This window comes from Strigops habroptila, chromosome 4, assembly GCF_004027225.2.
Source record: "Strigops habroptila isolate Jane chromosome 4, bStrHab1.2.pri, whole genome shotgun sequence".
Lineage (NCBI taxonomy): Eukaryota > Metazoa > Chordata > Aves > Psittaciformes > Psittacidae > Strigops > Strigops habroptila.
The window spans coordinates 75,758,273-75,777,768 of NC_046358.1; the positions used below are offsets into that span (position 1 = coordinate 75,758,273).

At 39.5% G+C, this 19,496-nt stretch overlaps 1 protein-coding gene across 10 annotated transcripts in view; it reads right to left on the bottom strand.

Annotated features, from left to right (window-relative positions):
• CREBBP (CREB binding protein) overlaps nt 1-19,496 on the bottom strand; it is a 96,070-nt gene that overhangs the window by 26,541 nt on the left and 50,033 nt on the right. For 6 of the 10 annotated variants that reach the window (XM_030484831.1, XM_030484828.1, XM_030484829.1 and 3 more), the window contains 11 exons: nt 14,362-14,604; nt 13,684-13,783; nt 13,130-13,276; nt 12,568-12,685; nt 9,708-9,900; nt 9,518-9,571; nt 8,159-8,283; nt 7,379-7,567; nt 5,504-5,923; nt 4,692-4,871; nt 4,279-4,465 (listed from right to left, as the gene is read on the bottom strand). In XM_030484831.1, the coding sequence (XP_030340691.1) occupies nt 4,279-4,465; nt 4,692-4,871; nt 5,504-5,923; nt 7,379-7,567; nt 8,159-8,283; nt 9,518-9,571; nt 9,708-9,900; nt 12,568-12,685; nt 13,130-13,276; nt 13,684-13,783; nt 14,362-14,604 (1,956 nt within the window). The remainder of the gene's footprint in view (nt 1-4,278; nt 4,466-4,691; nt 4,872-5,503; nt 5,924-7,378; nt 7,568-8,158; nt 8,284-9,517; nt 9,572-9,707; nt 9,901-12,567; nt 12,686-13,129; nt 13,277-13,683; nt 13,784-14,361; nt 14,605-19,496) is intronic. The other 4 variants (XM_030484827.1, XM_030484823.1, XM_030484826.1 and 1 more) reach the window with 3 other exon arrangements.

Genomic DNA, 19,496 nt, shown 5'->3' on the forward strand with positions numbered 1-19,496 from the left:
TTTGAACATCTCAGCAGTGTAATTACATTTATTTCCTTAGGAACAGAGTCTTTAAATAGGAAAGAATGCCTATTATTGAGGGGGGAAAAAAAAAAAGACAAATAAGGGAAGCAGGATGGCATCTAATATTTATCTACCTGGCTGAAATGAGAATGATACCAGGAAAAGGGAGCAATTAGGAGTTCTGTTGAAAGCACTTAAATCAACAGGGCTACAGTGACCCCTTCGAAGCTGATCATTGCTTTTGTCACTCAACTGGTATTTTGGCAAGATATAAATTGCTTTCTGTGACTTCTACTTAAAAATCTATGATTTTAAAAAAGTTCTTTTTTTTCCCCTCCTTTTTCATTTGGGAGGTTTTTCTGAGAATTCTTTTCATGTCAGCCACACTCACCAAAATCACACACAAAACAAACCAAGACAAGAAATTAAGTTGACACTACTCAGAAAAAATTTTGAAGCATTACATTCTCAATTTTTATAGCCATTTGTAAATGCTGCAGTTCTTGGAAATTGTTAGTCAGGATGAAAATTGTATGACCATTTGAGTGCACTGCCTTGAGAGGGAAGATTGCTGCTTATGTACACAACAGGCAAGATACCACTCAAATTATAGCAAAAGACTAAGCAAGCTGCCCGAAGGGCTCCTGCAAGGGCCTGCCTTACAGTTATATCAAGACCTTATGCTGCTACTATTGAACTCAGACTCGGCAGATTAAAAATGAGATGAGCCAAAGACAACAACAAATGCAACTTGATGATCATTTCAGTGTTGCCACAATCTCAGTCCCCATAAGATGGCAATTCTCTTCCATATTGACTGATACCATATATGCCGGCACCTTTCTAGGAAGGGAATCCTATCGTATACTCTCAAAGTTATGTGAACAACTACTAAGTCATATTACGGAATTCTCAAGAACAGAAGGAAATACCAAATTCCATTAATGAGAATTATTCTTCTCTATTGCTTTTGGAAGCATCTTGTTTGGCTCAGGTAGTTCATAATCTGATAATCTGAATTATTTCATTTAATGAAATTTAAAGGTCAAAAAGCACCTTTTAATAAACTATTCTGGCCACCTGCTTGACATTTCTTTTAGAATTTTCCTCTTATCGACCCCTGTAACAGCATAGCACTAAGCTAGAGTATCTTCCAAATAAATCTTAATTTAAATTCAAACTACATAGATTCAGCACAACTTTTGCCAAGTTCCTTGAAGCCTAATTAACTTTGGTGATAAAGTTTACAACCTACTTTCATTCTGGAAGTTTGAAAAAATAAAAACAAAAATCCAGTTATTATTTTGATTTATGACTTGACCTAAAAACGTAAAGAAAAGTTGTCTTTGTCCTTAATAGTAAAAAAGCTGCTCTGCCCTTAAGAATATGACTAATAACAGAACATTTCATCACAGGATCTCCTTCTACACAGATTTTACAAGATAGTTTGTTTTCCCTTCTAAGTTTTCCAAAGTTAAATGCTCTTGGTTCTATACCCTGGTAGCTGGATGATCTTTGTAAGAAGCTGGCATCCAGTTACCCATTTTGTCTTGGATGTGTGGGTGGAAAAAAGAAAATGGGATCTTTGCCTGAATCATGATGACGTATTATCTGCCAGAGAAGAGTATAATGCTACCTTTTCTACCTTTTTAGATTTGTGTTTCTTTCAGAGGAAATCCTGCTTATAACTACCAAGGAGAAAATTTGTAAGGGAAGATGAAGACATTTTCAAAACAGTAAGGACAATACACCTGAATACCCCTCCCCAAACTAATCCCTTGCAGGTTTTGTATTATTATGTCTTATAAAGAAGGGAAGAAACCAGTAAACTAAATCTTGGGAAGTCAAACTAAGGCAGACACCTATGACAAGGAGACAGGAGCTACTCAAATGAGTATCATCCTGTTTCTTTTGCAAGGGGATAGGCAAGGAACCAAAGCCCTTATTTTTTTGCTCACATGAGATTTGCAGGAAAAAAAGCAAAACCAAACCAAACCCTGAATTCAGAAGGGTCTGGTTGCCTGCATTCATGAAGGCAAATCCTTGATGAGAAAGAAAAGCTTGCTGAAGGGATGTCTGCAATTCTCAAAAAAAGCTCAACTACAAAAATTCACATCTAAGTGAACCGAGCAGACCAGTATCTCAGCAGTATTATGTTGGTCTGTTTTCTGGCCCATACAGTATTCCCCATCACTTCAAGGTAACAAACTAATTGTATTAAGTGAACACAGCCAAGCCGATGGAGCTCAGTACACCTGGGTGGTTGGTACTAACAGATGAGATTCCACCTCCACAATGTAAGCCACCTGTACCCAGAAAAACAATTCATTGAGGTCCAGGTGAACCTTTTCAAACATTAACATATCAGACTATAACTTGCTAAGCTATCTGAGAGCATGCACTCCCTGACAACTCCAACCATGAGCCTTCCCCTTCATAGCTGCAGTGTGTACCTGCTACATTCCAGGTTTCTGTGGGGTAAGCCTCAGGAATCTGGATGCATGGGAATGAAGAAGAGCTTCCAACACTTCTGTAACCCACGCAAAACTCCACGAGTCCCATAAGCAGTTTTAAAATATCATGTAACCCTTAAGCACACTTCACAGTATTTACCCTCAAATAACTCTTATTTAGCATTTTAATACAAATGCTCTATTAAAGTTGGACAAACTACTTGGCGAGAAAATGTCACTACTTAAAGTTGTGTATATGCTTGTACCTGCCCACACTGCACATGTATTATACTGCACAGTTACTTTGTGACGCTATTTCCAAGATGAAATTGCGTTACTAAATGAGGTACTGGAAATACGTAGTAACGCAGACTGAATCAGCAGAAGGACACAGCGCAGCTTCCATGGACTAATTCTGCAAGGACCTTCCTCTTTCTACCACTTGCCTCAATTTGATTGCAAGTGCGCTCCTAACAAGCAGCAGTGATTCTTTCCACTGGGAATATAACTGGTTTATAAATGCTAATAAGCTTTCCACTCCCTATGTTACATTTTGCGTGAAACAGGCTCTGCCAGTTAGTTCTGCAGTGTACTCTCATTTGGCTGGCCCACTGTGCTACAAACTGAAAACACCATCTACAGAAAAATGTGGTTTATAGTGTTTTGTCTTAAAAAGATTACGTTTAGTAATTAAATTCAACTTAAAGCATATACAGGAGATCAAGATTCAAGCTGCGTACACTTTCAAACTTTATGATTACTTGATCACATTCTGGAAAGCTTGCACACATAATGTTCTCCTAATGGAGTTATATGCAGTTTCCTTTGCAAAGAAAGAAGGAAGAAAAAAAAAAAAATAAGGTAATTAAATGGATCACCACTCTTTTTTTGACATTTGCAGCACGTTGAAAGCTTAACTTTGGTCAAAAACTAAAAACCAACCACAGAAAACATCATCTCAAAAAAGCAGATGCCAAGACAGAGGTCTCTAAACAGCTACAGCTTTTGAATCCAAAAACTTACCTTGCAGGCTCCCATAAAGCCTGCATGACAAGTAATTTATTTCTGTCTGTTTTAACAGTCTTATTCATTTATTTCTTATTAACCCAGGGCATGCAATCATTTACATAAGTCCATTCAAAATCTGTAACGCCATCAAGTTTCCTTTTGGAAAAATACACAATACAGACACCCACACCTGAACCTATGCTGACACTGTAGATTAACTGAGGAGACTACTGACCTAACCACTTCTGAGAAGAAAGCTTTCAAATGAATGCTATGCTGAAAATTACATAGGACCTTAAAAAAAGCTCCAGTCTATTGCAGCAGTCAAGCCTGGAGGAGTACAGATTCAAGAGTGGAGTTCAAGCACCAAATTCTCAGAGAAGTGAATGCTGAAACTTAGTATGAGGGCAGCGTGTGCATCCTCTAATGGAAAAGCATAGCAATGGATATTCTTGGTTACTGAGAGCACCCTTATCTACGCTGAGCTCCCCTGAAAGACACTGGCCAAGATGTACAGGGAAAAATTTATGTACGTAATTCTCCAGTAATCACTGTCCTGGTCCTTCTGAGCGGAAACTGGAGTCTGTGAGAAGACTGCTGTGATCAAGACCACACTGACATGCTTTTCCCCCCGTGATACACGTAACATTAAAGGAATCCTACTTTCAAAAACAAGTTAGTGTACAGATCTCCTAGAGCTCCACATGCTGGAACACATGTGCAAAACAGACGTCCCAGCTGCAGCTGAGACCGTGGATAACAAATGCCAGTAAAACCTAAATACACAAGAAAAACTCAGTTTTCATGCACATACTTTTTTTGCGGGGCTGAGATGGCGATGTGGATTGTGAAGTGGTTCCATTAGTGCCGCTCTCCTCTTCCTCTTTAACATCTACTTTTATTTCAGGCTTCTTCTCTTCTATTTCCATTGGCTCCTGTTTCAGTTCTGTTCCATCTGTTTCTTCTTTTGTTTGTGAAGATCCTTGTAAATCCTCCTCCACCTTAAGAAAGGATGCAATGAGATGTACTATTAAATCTATGACCCAAACTTCAGCCATCAAAATATTAGTCTGAGATTGTCGAAGCACTCTCCATCCATGGCTTTCCTCAGGACAGTTACTTTCCAGTAACTACCCTCCTCTCACCCCTTAGCTCACCAATTCAGACACATTAAGTGCTTTTATATCTATCACTGCTTTCAGTTAAGCTGTATAGAATCTCATTTACCTCAGTCTTAGCTTCCACTTGTGTCTCACTAGTCTCTGGCTCAGTTTCTTCAGTTTTAACTTCTGATTTGCTTTCTAGCATTGGTGCATCTGGTCCTAGTTGCTGGGAATTCGTATCAGCACTAGCAACTGAGGCAGGGGTGGGGACCCTGTTATCAATACTAGCTGCTGCCTGGGATAGCTGTTGTAAAAACAGTACAAAAGAAAGACACTGCATATATAGAAATACTTTCCTTTACTAAAAATGAACAGCACAAAAGAGACATGAGATGATATTCTAAAACAGTGCAGAACATGGATACAGGAGCTTACTGTAGCCAAGTTTTGATATCCCACATTTAATAACTCTGCTTTACAGAGGAGAAGCCAAGGAAGAATTCTGCCCCAAAGTGGCTTCTTTTACAGAGAAAACACCTGCCCAGTAAAACACTGTACAGCCCTTGAAACGTGCATTTGTCCTGACTGATTCTTAGAAGAAAAAAAAACCCTATGCAAATCTCATGATCAGAAAAGATTGATTCTGATTAAGGCCAAATATAACATCAGGCCTGTTATACCTCATCTTTCTGCACACTGCTGCCATTTTTACCTTGAGCAGCTCAAAGTCATTCAAGGCACCCCCCTCCTTCAAACAATACTGAGAACATCTGAACACACACATCTTTACACATCTCTGTAATGAACCCTTTGGTCTAACATAGAAGGTACTATTGACAACTACAGGCTCTACACATTCACGACATGGTGCTATACGTAGGGTGAATTCTTGTGGAATGTCACTAGACACGAAGAATGCAACTAGCTGGTACTTACTGGAGTGCCAGGTGGCTGTGCCTGCACAGATGTTGGCTGTTGCTGAGATGGCTGTGGGGTTGGCACAGACTGGGGTTGAACTGGGGTCTGAGGTTGCGGCGTGACTTGAGCCTGTGCGGCAGTCTGCCCTGTAGGTGTGCTTTGTGTCTGTGTCGCGTTTGGAACAGAACCCGGGGTTGGTGTTGGTGTTTGTCCTGAAGATGAGACCGGTGTCGACGGCTGAGTGGGTGCTGCTGGCTGAGGAGGAGTCATTCCTGTTGGTGTCTGGTGCTGGATAGGTGGCATCCCAGCAGCAGTGGACACAGGAGGTGTAGTCTGATGTAGAGGTGGCTGGGTCACTGGTGGACATGGTAACTGCCCACTCTGAGGCCCTAGCATGTTCATGGAGTTGGGAAGAGCAGCACTGGGAACCTGCCCCTGCTAGGAAGAGAGATTGTGTTAGACATGTGACTCCAAAAATTCTGAAAAAGCACTGAAGCCTTCTTTAACAGAACACCCTAAATCTAAACGTGAGCCCAGGTATAAACAAATGCTACTACTGCAAATGACTATGCTCTGATTTCTCTAATCATTTTCATCAGCTCTTAGTCAAAGACCCTGCTCCTAGACCTAGATGTGCCATGCACACCTTTTTATGTTAATTCTACCGGCATAGAGAGGGAATCCTCGCCATCTCTGAGTAACACAGAAACCCACACGCAGACAATCTCTAAATCATGCCATTAGCTGGGCAAAGGTCAGGTTTTGCATACAGATGGTTTCAAGTAGATACACGTTTTAGGCCAGGTCTCTAGAGCAGCCCTGCTTTAGGAGACAGACAGTTCAACTTATTTAATGCCTGCCCCATGCACAGTGCAATACTTAAAAGGTGGTGTGTTGGTTTTTTTTGGTTTTCTTTTAAATTCTAATTAGACTACTCCAGATGCTTAAAAAAAACCTTGCATTTGTTTTTCAGAACAGCAACAATAAAGTATTCTGGATGTGCACAGACTTTTAAACTATATGTTTTACTTAAGATTGCATCAGATAACTAGTGATAAAAAAAGAATACTCTTATCCTCAGATGTACTTCTTGAATCCAAATCAATTAATGCTCCTACAGATGAGTTTTCAAATTTAAAACATAGTTCTATATTGCCTGCCAGTTTTATTGAACTAAGTGCATAAGGAAAAAAATGTTCACCACAAAAGTGGTCAAAAAAGTGAGCCAGGGCCCAAGAAATTGTAGATGTTCTATCCTGAACATATTCTAAACTTGACTCGACAGAGCCCTCCGTAATCTCAGTTCTCTCTCATTTGAGGATGGGGCTGACTAGAGAACTCTGGAGATCCCAACTAACCGAAATTACTAGCACTCCAAGTTAAAAAACAAGCCTCTCCTGTGGAAAAGCATATACTTCAGCATCATAAGCACAGCTGCTACTTCACTGACCACTGCTGTTAACCGAAAAATGTTACATAACCCCCCCCAATTTTCTCCTCAGAAGTAGAAACAAACTTTAAAAGATCTTCAACAACCACTTTATTGCAATTCTTGATTTAGAGTCTAGCTACTCAGGTCCACACAAAGACAAAAGCATATGCTCACATAAGTCCCATGAACTAACTTTTGGTATCTCAAACCCCCCCCCCCCCAAAATCTCATCAGCATGCATTTTTTTAGAATTTAAATGGGGAATTACAGGTCATTGCCTCCCAGTTAGCATATGCAGATAGGTCATATTGGAGCTTATGAAGAAGGCAAGTGTAACCCAGGATTCCCCAACGTCAGGGATGACTACAATAAACAATGGATATATAAACAGACAAACATAAATTAAATAAATTAGAACAAAGTAATTAAGAGTAACTCAAGTATCAGAAATTACATCTCACCTGTGCCACCCCAGCCTGGGCTGTTGATTGACCCATGCCCACATTGTTCACATTCATAGCCCCAGTGGATGCTGGAAACTGATTCTGGGGCAGGAACTGGTTCTGGGTAGGAGCCTGACCCATCATGTTGTTGGAATGAGCTCCCATCATGTTCTGTGGCTGAGGCATTCGGGAAGGAGACATTGCCATCTAAAAAGTAACACCCAAATTAAAGATATTACCATTTATTATTATGTAGGAAAACAAAGGAAAATACCCTCAATGTAATCGACCAAAAGATAGGACAAAAAAATTAAAAGAAAACTGGCTTCAGTAAACCAAATGGAAGTGGGCATATACATGTAATTTTAGCATTTGTTCCACAGTATTCACGAGGAAGTTATTTTCAAAGAGGTATTATTCAAAACTCTACTAAGTGTTAATTCTGCTTTGTTCTCTGAGCTACTGAAGATAATCCAGAATGAAAAGAATACAGACATGTTTTAATAGAGGAATAAAGAACATATATATAATTCAAAGACACAGCTTCTGAAAGAACTATCCTCTTCCACAGACTGTTGGAGATTATTTCATAACGCTGGTATCTACCTCTCTAACATTGTTTAGGTTTTTGTTTTGTGGTTTTGCCTCAATAAAAGCCTGACAGACTCTGTACATTTCCATGAAATTACCCTACAATTTACAGTACCACTCCATGACATGGCCTTTTCAGAACAGCATTAACACTGCTAAATGTAATCAACCAATTTTGAGAAGAACTTGGTAATAAGAAATACGAACCGCAGGAACGGCGCCCATGTTGTTCATTTGTACAGGGTGGTTCATTGGAGAAGCTGCACGGGGTCCCATGGGTGCTTGTGGCATCTGTACATTCCCTATGGACATGGGGTTAAACTGATTCATTCCTGCAAATGCACCCCCAAAACAACTCATTAGGAACAAGTCATCAGAATTTATGTATGTATACTCTACTATAAAGTTAACATTTATCATGACTGAAGTCTGACTGCCCTACACTTTCCTTTTTCTTTCAATTTTGTTCAAATTACTTGGCTTAAGAGACAAATCAGGATGCAAGAGGTATTTAGAGGAATACCAGTTAAGGTGAAATATAACTTCTAGTGTCTAAAAAAAAAATTTAAATGCAGAAGATGAAGAGGGGATGATCTGCAAAGACAGGATGCTATGCGTAAATGATACCTTGGGATGGTTTCTTAAAATCAGGCATTTGCTTTGAAACAGCAATGTCTTAGTCAGGGCTCGCTGAAATGGTTTAAGTAAATATGACAAAACCAAATATTGTATATATGAAGGCAACTCCTAGCCTCAACTCAGGACAGAAGCTAGCAATATGCTTAACAGGTCTTGTGCTTTTTATACAAAACATTTAACCCCTGCCAAAAAACCCCAAACTTGTCTATCAGGAATAAATTTGTAAATAAATAATTGAGCTATACATGCTATCAACTTTTTCTCCTAGTGAAATGAATTTTAAAAGGATGTAACTTCAAGGACATTTCAACACAAGTTTCAACTTACACTAATTCTGATCCAAGAAATAAAATAACTGGAAGAAACTGAAGTACCCAAAAGTCACAGGGTTTTATTTTTAAGAAAAAATAACCCTGCCCAGGAGTCCAGAGCAGGCTAAATGAGCGATGGCAAGCCATCAGCGCTACAAACAAGCTACAAGGCTCTTTTAGACACACTTTGCATCAGAAACCAAGAAAGGACATCGTTAGTTGTACAGACTCCAGGATTAAGTGCTAAGTTTCCAGCTACAGGTATATTTTTGGCCACTTAACCGATAAAACATGCCAACATCTCTCTCTCCCCACCCCTTTACAGTGTTTTAAATGAGATTATCCACAGTATTCTTGCTTGTGCTCTCCTACTTCTGAAATTACTTCCCAATTGCTAGCAAAGTTTTGGGTACATAGTGCCAGTTCTTAAGACAAGACCACACCAAGACAGTTCCTGCCACAGAATAACAATAAAGAATGATGCTGGAAAAAAAAAAAAAGGGAGAACCAGTAGCTCTCCCCACTCCAACTCCAAAAGAAAACCAGAAGATCAGCTTTTCCCCCTAACAATTATTTTGAACCCATAAATTGCATTTAGAGAAGAAAACATAGATACCTTGAGAAACCTGCATACGACTTATAGGCACAGTTGGCATGGACATAGGCCCATCTGCAACACAACAGAAGAATGGTCAGAAAAAAACCCAATTTAAACTATGCATTTAGGATTAGCATGAGAGCCTAAGGACACAAACTCTGCAGAGCTACAGGTGAGATGCCCAAGTACATCCTGTAGAAGTACTTACTGGGCGGCCGCACGGGCTGTGCCTGGCCCATGGCAGCAGCCACCTGCGGGATGCCGGGGGGCTGAGGGCCTGCGCTCTGTAAGGCTGGCTGATTCCCCAACATCCCTTGTTTGTGGAGACGAGACCTCCGTTTCTCTTCTAGCTCCTTCTGGATCTTATAGATTTTCTCTGCTAATAAATGATAGTATTCATCCTACAAGAGAGGAAAAAAATAGCACTCAGTGTCCAGTGTAAGAAATCAGCAGCAGAACTCATGTAGTCTACCAGAATAACATCACCTGGTTTGGGTTTTGTAATGTCTACACCTGCCTATTTGAAAAATAAGTATTTCTGTTCAGAATTTTGTAAATTGAAACAGTCTCATCACTGCTTTAATGCAGCAAAGGAAGAAAGAAGCCTTCCATATATAAGACTTGGTTTTATGGCTATCATTCACATCTACTCTGAGTAGATTATTAAACAAAGATGACTGTAGAATCTCTGTTACTTGAATGAGAAACAGGAAGCTGTGATTCAGTTTCCAAGTGTTAAATTATTTTTAAATGTTATATTCACAATAAATATTTCCACTAATCCACAGACAAAAGATGTTCCCAGCAACAGTTACACTAACTAAACTTCAGGTGACAGGTATTAAGGACAGATCAATTTTTATGTATAGAAAAGAATCACTCTTTTCCTAAGGAGTCTGACTACTGACAGTCATTGCAGGGAACAAACAAAACCAGACAAAATCCCAAAGGAATGGAGGAAATCAGTGAAAAATAGTCACAGGCACAGACAACTAAACACAACATCGGTATGAGATGAAAAATCCATTTTACTCAATCCACATTGACAACAGATCAAGTAAGACAGTCACAGTGCACAGCAAGACAGATAATTTTGCTTGTTGGCAGATGTGTGTCCAGCAATTGCTAAGTGCATGAGATTATGCACCTGTTAAAGGCATAAAACCCCCTCAAACCCTCAAGACTATGTTTCGTTTGTGGGATCACCTATGCTCTTAAACCCCAGGGTTACATGGAGCAAAGGTTGAGTGATGCCTGTCCCGCAATCCTTTTGTCTTCATCCAATTTTCATCAAAACTAGATTTTGTTATTACACTAGGATTGAGTTCATTTCAGAAAACTTAACAGGAGATAGGGATTTCTCACCAACCTTGTTAAAGAAGTCCAGAACCACAATACAAAGCTTTAGGTTTAGGTCACTTCCCTCCTCCAAGTGTCTCAAAAATCCATCAGTGCAGATACTGTTGGCTGTCCAATTTAAAAGCACTACAGTCCCTTCCCTCCTCCTGCTCAAGACACTTCACCTCTAACTTCCTACTTGTAAACGTAATGTTGTGCTACTTTCACACAAAAAAAGGATGTGCTCACAAGGAGCACATGCTAATAAAACAATGTAGTATGTAGTAAAACAATTGCTTACAATGATGCCTCATACTAATCTGTTTTTCAATGTCAAAGTGGAATGGATGCTCCTCTAAGAGAAGGATGCAATTCCATGTGGCCTTGTTATTACATTCTAAACTACTCAATTCTACCAAGTTTGCTGCTTTGAGCCAAATACATTAGATGAATTTCCATAAAAGAGACTTCTGGCAATAAAGCTCTCACAGCAGTTTTAAGGGGTAAAGAGAAGATATATCTGGGTGTTTGTCTAGCACACTAGGTCAGAAGACATTTAAGTTTATAAACAGAAGTCTACTATGCTCATCCTTATTGAGAACATATTTAGATGCCTATGTACGTCTATGAAATTCTTGTTCTCTCTGAAGATGCTTCCTAAAGCTGCCAGGGTGATCAAGGGTGATGACACTCGAGTCTTCCTTGCTAAACAACCCCGTGGTAGCCACAAGCAGAAGATGATATTGTCACTGACCAATACTGACACAACAGCTGCATTGGATCTATGGCCACTGCCTATCTACCTCTAGGAAATAAAACTTCAATTCCACCTTCAGCTCTTCTGGGAGATGGCCTGAGGGAGCCGACTAAGTGCTACTGTCTTACTGGATGATTATCACCCAACTGACACTAACTACTCTCTTTAGATACTCTTAACTTAAGAAAGAACCTCAAGATTCTGATCAAGTAAGATCTCACCAGCTATGATGACTGGCACTACTAACACTGTCCCTACCAGATGAAAACTTTCAGAAAGTGGTTCCTTTAGGGTAGACTTAGCACAGTGTCGTAATGAAATAGTAATCTCAGCATGTCAAACAAGGGTTTGCTCCCTCCGAGTAATAGAGATTTGAACTGATAACCCTTTGGAGACAGAGCAAAAATCATGAACAAGAACAGGAATTCTGTCTTGTTTCCCATGCACAAGGACAAACACAGGCAAAGTGACTCCTTATTACGTTGAGACATGAAACAGCTGTATGTCCTAGCCAAGTCACTCTCAATGCTGCTGAGTAGAGGAGAAATAACTCCAATAGTATGGGTAACGGTAAGCAGCACAACAGGACTGAGTCCTAGAGAAAAACTGCAGTTGCAAAGAGTCATTAAGTAAGTTTCAAAACTACTATTTACACAGACTTCCAGAAAGGAGAAAGTCAGTAAGAGAAACATCAAGAACGGCAAGCTGTGCTCCAGCCTTCGTGCACATCAATCACACTTTCAGGAGGAATGCAAATAGGGCTGGGATGATGTTGTCTAGCTCTCATGGAGCTGAGGGAGGTGAATTATCTTGAAGAGACATTAATCAGATGGCTTGGGACTACACAAACACTGTCATAGACAGAAAACATGACTTTCCTCATCAAGAGAACAGTGAAATGATTGTGGTTTTCATTATGCTTATGAGATTTGTGATGCTACTGTCCTTTAACATATACCAAACAGCAACGTACCCTACTATTAGCAGATTCATACATATCTCCTTCCACCTTCCTGGCATAAGCCACCAAGTTCTCCATGCGGCGATCCTTCAGTGCTGCCGGATCAGGAGTGGGGAAGATGGCTTGGACACTAAAATAAAAGCAGAAAGAACAGAAGAAAAATTCTTTAGAGAAAAAAACCTCAATAAAGCTTTATGATATTCCCTTATACACCACTTACATAAAATCATAGCAAAAGAGTTGGGTTAAAAAACCAAAAAAGTCAGTATTGTATTATTTCCCACAACATTAAAGCAAATTCAATGATGAAAAAGATGTGAGATTTGACAGTCTAGAGTTTAAATACTTGTTTACTACAGCAAATTTATTAGCAACATGAACTGATTTCATGCCCATTCCTTAATGAGCTGAATGAACTGAAGATGAGGGTTAAAGGCAACATCTCATCCTCAGTGGCCTAGTGTCAGAGAACCACCACTGATAACTTTCTCAACAACCTTTCAACTTAATGGTAGAACTACTGTATTGAAATTCTTTAAAACATTCAGGAAAAGGAGTCTTGGTGAATACTTACAGTTTATGCACTAAATGATTGCGCAGGTCCTGAGTGACATGTTCATGCCATGCTTTCCTTACCCCGGTACTAGAAGGAGGTGCAGCTGTTGGCATTGAGCTGAGGTTTCCAACATTGCCAGAATTTGTGCCGTCATTCATTAGTGGGCTAATATAAAAAGAAAAGGGACTGTTACAGTACAAGAATGCAGAGTTTGGTTGTATGTTTGATGCCTGAAGTAATTTCTGAGTAACTGCTTTCATCACTTCTAGCTATTGCATCAAACATTCTCTAATTTTGGTATCAACAAACTGCAACACCTAAAGCAGCAAAGCTGAGGAATTTACAAGACATGGTATGAATCATAAAGAATCATGACTGTTAGGGTATTTGTACCCTCTCTAGGGGGACAAAGTGGTAGACACAGAATTGAAGTAGGAAAGAAGAGCACAGCTATATATGTGACTGATCATTTCCATGCCAATACAATTAGTTTTTAAAGCATGCTTTTTATTTACATTCATAATCATGTAAATAAATGTTTAATTGAGCAAGAATGAAAATGTGTGCATTACTTATTTGTCCCGAGGGATGTTGGAAGCGCAGTTTCAGAAATTAGACTAGCTTGCTGGTCTGTTGTTATTCCTCCTGCGGGAAGGTTCATTTGGTTGGCTCCTTTGGAACAAAATTAAACATCATTGGTACCCAGTTCACAATTTGTAACACTAACACGGCAAAACTACACTTTACTGACCCAACTTAATGAAAGAAACAGCATATCAGATAAGTACTTTATGATAGTATCTCCTGTGGTGCATATATGTAGCTACTTATGCAATCATGTTAGTTTCAGTCTGAACATTTTCCTTCCCACAAAAACCAGTCTATTAACATTTAAAATTCATAAACTCTTAAGATTAGTTCAGTAAGCTAAAAAGAACATAATACTAACAATTAAGTTCCAGAAAAAAATTAGCTTCTGAGACAGAATTGTCTGCTAAATAGGTGAAATACTTGTTAAACCAGAGTCCTTCTGCAATTCTGCCTCATCACCTCAGACAACAACATGCTATAGACTATATTTTAAAAGAAACCAAAACTACTCCTCTTTGGCAGCAGCTTTCTAAAATTCAAACATAAATGAATGATAGTGCTTCTAAATAGTATAGTGATCAAGTGAAACAGACTATGCTAAAAATTCAACAGTTCTGTTTATTTTAACCCCTTAGTTTCCTGGTATTTTTGCCACCTACCCAATGCATTAATGGTCCTCATTTGCTGGTGAGCCTGAGGCTGTGCCGGCTGTTGGCCTTGTACCTGGGGCTGCAACTGTGTTTGAGGCTGGTTGCCATATGGCAGTCCAAGAGCAGCATAGGCTCGTTGCATGGAGCTGGGGTCAATTGGATTAGGATTACTCAGCGATGGAGTATTCTGCTGGCCTGTGCCAACAGAACCGATGGAATTTTGGATTCCACCAGCTGGAGACCCTAAAAGGGCTATAAAAAAAAAAAGGATAAGAGAAAATTGAAAATCAGTGAGGACAAACAATTTAACAAATCATGCCAAGAATCAACAGAACATGCATATAGTTATATCATATGTATTTTCTGCCAAAGGACAGAATGACACCAGAGATGCCAAGTGGGAAAACTCAGCCATTGATTCTACAAGGACAGAAACCACCCTAGCAATTAATACATGCAGTCTAAAGTGAAGTGCTATAAATTTTGGTAAGGTAGGCCCATAATTACTGTACTATACATAAAATATAGGCTCCAATATAAGGCTGAATAGAATTTCATGCTTGGGACAGTAGACTAAGGGGAGTAAAAAAAAAATAAGAATTAATTCCTCTACTTCCCTCTTTCCCATCAATCCCATTCTAGGTCAAAATATTTGGCTCCAGAACAGAGATCCTGAATTCAGCAGAAATACTGTGTCCTTGGACACAAAGGTAATACTGAAGATCTGTTGGTAGAAATTTTCATTCTGAGCAGTCACTAGATGAATCCTCTGAAATTACCCTAAACCCCAAGTTATTCAGAGATGTGAAAAGCCCAGATGGATTTCAGATTGTATCGACAAAATCTAAAATAATTTGAAGAGTCAGAAAGAGGATGAGCCTGCTATTGGTTTTGGTAAACAATTTAGATAGTATTTAGGTACTCATAAATCTATATGACCACCACAACCAACCTCTCTCACTGCATAGATGTATGGAAGAGTCATTTCCATTGTAGACAGGAAATGTAAACAACAGGGAAAAGTAGTTTTTACTAAACCCAGAAGTGAATAAAAATCTGCTTTCTGGTCCTCATTTTAACTGCCATTCTAGTAATAACATGTTCCACTGTGAATGACACATGGACATATCCTTCACTAGAGAGACATTGCATTTTGATAACCGAGACTCTGGTAGAAATAATACGTACTTCACATTTTTCCCCTCAAGTAATTAAATATGTAATGTACATTATGAATTTGTGAGCTAAACATTCATAAACATTATGAATTTGTGAGCTAAACACACCAACAATAATTGCTTTTAATATAGGCAGCAATAACTGTTTTATTGAAATATTAGGAGAGGCACATGTTTAGAAAAAAATAAAATCAGGAAAACAAGCCTTCTGAGACATTAACAGCGTTATCTAAGCTTTCTTAAATCCTTACCCACTAGGGAGACAGGGAGAATCACTGAAAAAAAAACCCCACACGCTTTCAGCTTCCATCCAAGAGAAAACACACACATTATAGAGTCCAGACTTTTCGCACTCCAGACGAGAATTCAATTTGATCTTATTTGCCAAAGAACTACAAATAAACAGAGTCAGAGATCCCCCTCTCCAGAATAAGCAGCCGCACAGAAAACATCCTTTATTTCCCCAAGGACAATCCACAGTATTTTCAACACTGGGTTTACCATGGAAATTAGGCTTACACTTTATGGACACATTCATACTGACTTCTGAACTCATCGATCATTTCCAAGCAAGTTTAAAAACAAAGACAGAAGCTGACTGAAATCCTATCAGGTTTCATTAAATCAAACACACACACGCACCCACACACACACACACCCCCCCCAAAACCAACATATTAAAGATCTCCAGTATGAATTTCTTGTTGGACTTGCACATAGCACTCTAGAATCTCTACGAGAAAGATGCCTTTACACTAGCAGAAGCCAAGAAATAGGAAGTCTCTAGGAAGGTTAAATAGCACAAAACTTGTGGCACCCTGGAATTCAAAAGGCTTCAGATGCTGTTGTGACAGCAAAGGATCGATTCAGGAGCTAATAAAAATTACAGCTTGTTAGAGGATGACATTTCTCCAGAAAAGTTACAATACAACACCCCGTATGCTCTCAGTGCCAGCTGTAAATCAGGACATCTCTGGAGGTGGCAGAATGACCACAGGTGATGCTAAAGGCTGGGAACAGGAAAAAAGGCTTCATGCCATCCCACTGAGGACAGCCAAGCCTTTCATCGCTCCTCACACTCTTCTGGGGAAAAAAGCTGACAGTGATCTCCTGAGGACTGCAAGCTTGGCTTGAAGCTCACAGTGAAGCTAAGGACCCTGGAGAAGTCAACCACCTCTTGCCCACGGCTTTGGGCTGAGCTTTGGCAGTGGTATCTGTTGCTATGAAGCACAAGCTCAGCCCCTGTGTTAGAGCAGCTTTAGGAACCACCATCCAGCCAACTCTAGAGAAGTTTACTTAAGCAAGATCAGTCTGCTTAAGTAAGCAGACAAAAGACTACTTATAAAAACTCAGTTTGGGTATTCGGCAGAGTTGACAATTACTCAATGACACTTTAAAAGCAACAATGTTATCACAAGGGGACAAGGTATGATGAGCACCATTTTGACTTGCAGTTTGAAAAGACTAATGATCTCCAAGAAGTTCCACATGTGCGCATGTACCTATTCAAGCAGACAAACTCACTAAAGCTGATAAACACAGACAAATGCCGACTTAACACTTCCAACTGGAGTATTATTATTAAGGGATAGACTACATTCTTACTGCCAGCGGTACACTCATAATGTGGAATTAAGTGCCCCTGATTATTTGGTCTCAGCTTTTCTATACTTCCTAACTCAATTAATAGCACACTGTATCGAGTATTTTCATAACATCAGGGAACTGATTTTGAAGGTGGGCTTTTTTTTTTTTTTTTATCTGCTTGTTCACTAGTTTTACATGAATACATTATATTACTTCAACCTGCCAAACAAGAAGATGGAGGAAGAGAGTATTAAACTTCCATACTGGACAGATCAAGTGCAAATGCAGCCCTTTCTGTGGCAGTTATACCATAGGAAATCAAGTCAATTAAAATAAACAGCACTGAAACAAACAGGAGTTATCACATTAGGCCACCACTACATGAAGCAAAGTCTACTGTGATTTTTATTAATTAACTGATGCTTCAGACATTGATGAGCTTGTGACAGAAGCCACAAGTGCAAAGACAGCTCTGTACAGGACTGTTCACATTCTAAATGCTTTAAAGACAACCTAGCTCAGTATGTCCCGCCTTATAAAGTCACATGGGTTTATGTATCTTATGAGTGACAGCTCAAACAAGCAGAAGTTAAGCAGCCCCAGAACTTCCTGAACAGCCCTGATTAGATTAGGCCCTCTTGGGCACATGCATTAGGATGTAACCTAAACAATCAAAATCTCATTTACAGGATTCCTATTTCAGTGTGCAAAGTAGATAATGCTGCCTTAATGAAACTCCATTCATGTCTTCAAGAGGAGAACCCCTCCACCCGATTAGAATTTATTTTAAACACAGATTCCTAATGCTACTTTAAGTATGAATGCCCAGCACTTCTCTAACCTGACCACCCCAGTGAAAGCAACAAGTTAATCCATTTTTGAAAAGTCTGATTTACATTTTTCATTTTACTTCCCAATTCTGTAATTGAGACTTGTCCAGTAGGGTTCAAATGCTCTGTTCTGCAGCTCCCTGCTCTGCCCATTACATCCATTCTAGCTCTAAATGGCTGGAGCAAAAACTCTGCTGGTGACCTTGAGTAACCTCAGCATAAGCCTGTCCTGCACCCTGAATTACGCAGGTGTACAGAAAGTTAAGTGTACACCATCATCTAATTAAAGGCTGTATCATGAATCAAATCATGGGGTAACTAAAAATTTTATGAGCAGCTTAAAGGAAGGAAGTGTTGGTATTAAACTTCACCCCCAATGCCATTTTAATTTTTATTTATATTAAGCATTAAACTAAAAGCCTTCACAGTATAGCATCATATTAGTCAATGAATGGAACTTCTTAATCTGTGGGCTAACCATGTGGCACAGAGGAATAACTGATAGCTGTCAGGTCACCATTATGTATGATTTACAGCGCTTGAAAAAACAAGAGACATTCTGTTGGTAGATTTTACAGACAGTCCCTGAGAGCAAGACTTGAACAAAAAGAATTTCATTTCCAGTTTTTGCAGGAAACAGGCTCTAGTGAAGAAGTAGCTGCCTATCTTTCTGAACACATCTCCCCATGTACCAATACACTCTGTTCTTCCCTACAAAGGGTTAGTTTCCAAATGCTCTACATCCAGGTCTTCATTCATTTTCCGCTCATACTCAACCTACTCCCTCAGCCAGCTAGCTCCCAGTCCCTAGTTCCACTTCCTTCATCAGATTCCCACTCTCCATCCCCAAATCCACATGCTCCAGAATTTCTGGCCCCACCTTCTTTAAAAATCACATTTTTAGATGAAGGTTAGTCATCTCAAATTCACTCTTTTTCAACCCAGCTTTTTTCCTCACTGTATCTTATTTAAAATTTACCTACAAGGTAAAATACAGGGGAGACTAACTGGTAACTCCATGTTCACAACTCCACCTTCCAGTCTCACTCAACTGAGCAGGGTTTCCAAAGATTTTCTAGTGTCCCCTGATCCTGGAATGAAGCATGTGCATGAGAATGGGCCAGGTCCTAACAAACGGCGAGCACAGCACACGCACCACCACCGGTAGGGCTGCATGGGGAAGCACATTCAGTAGCTGTTTGGTGGCACAATATACACCTGCCCAAGTCAGGAACAGAAGAATTAAGAAGTTCGAGCATGTGCAAGACAAGATGAATCTTCAGAAAAATAACTGTTATGTTAGAGCCATAAAACTAGGAAATTTATCAACAGCTGTTTGGAAGAGCTTATAAATCAAATTGTGGTGGGCTCAGCACAGAGCAAGAAGTACTTCCTAACAAAAGCAACCCTCCCACACTCCAAAACATTTCAACCAAATTTCAAGTCATTACTTCAAAACACAGGAGTCACTGGCCTATTCAAAAGAAAAGCTTATCATGTTTTAGCATGTGCAAAATCACATCTGGTTTGTACCCCTACTTCCTCCCCA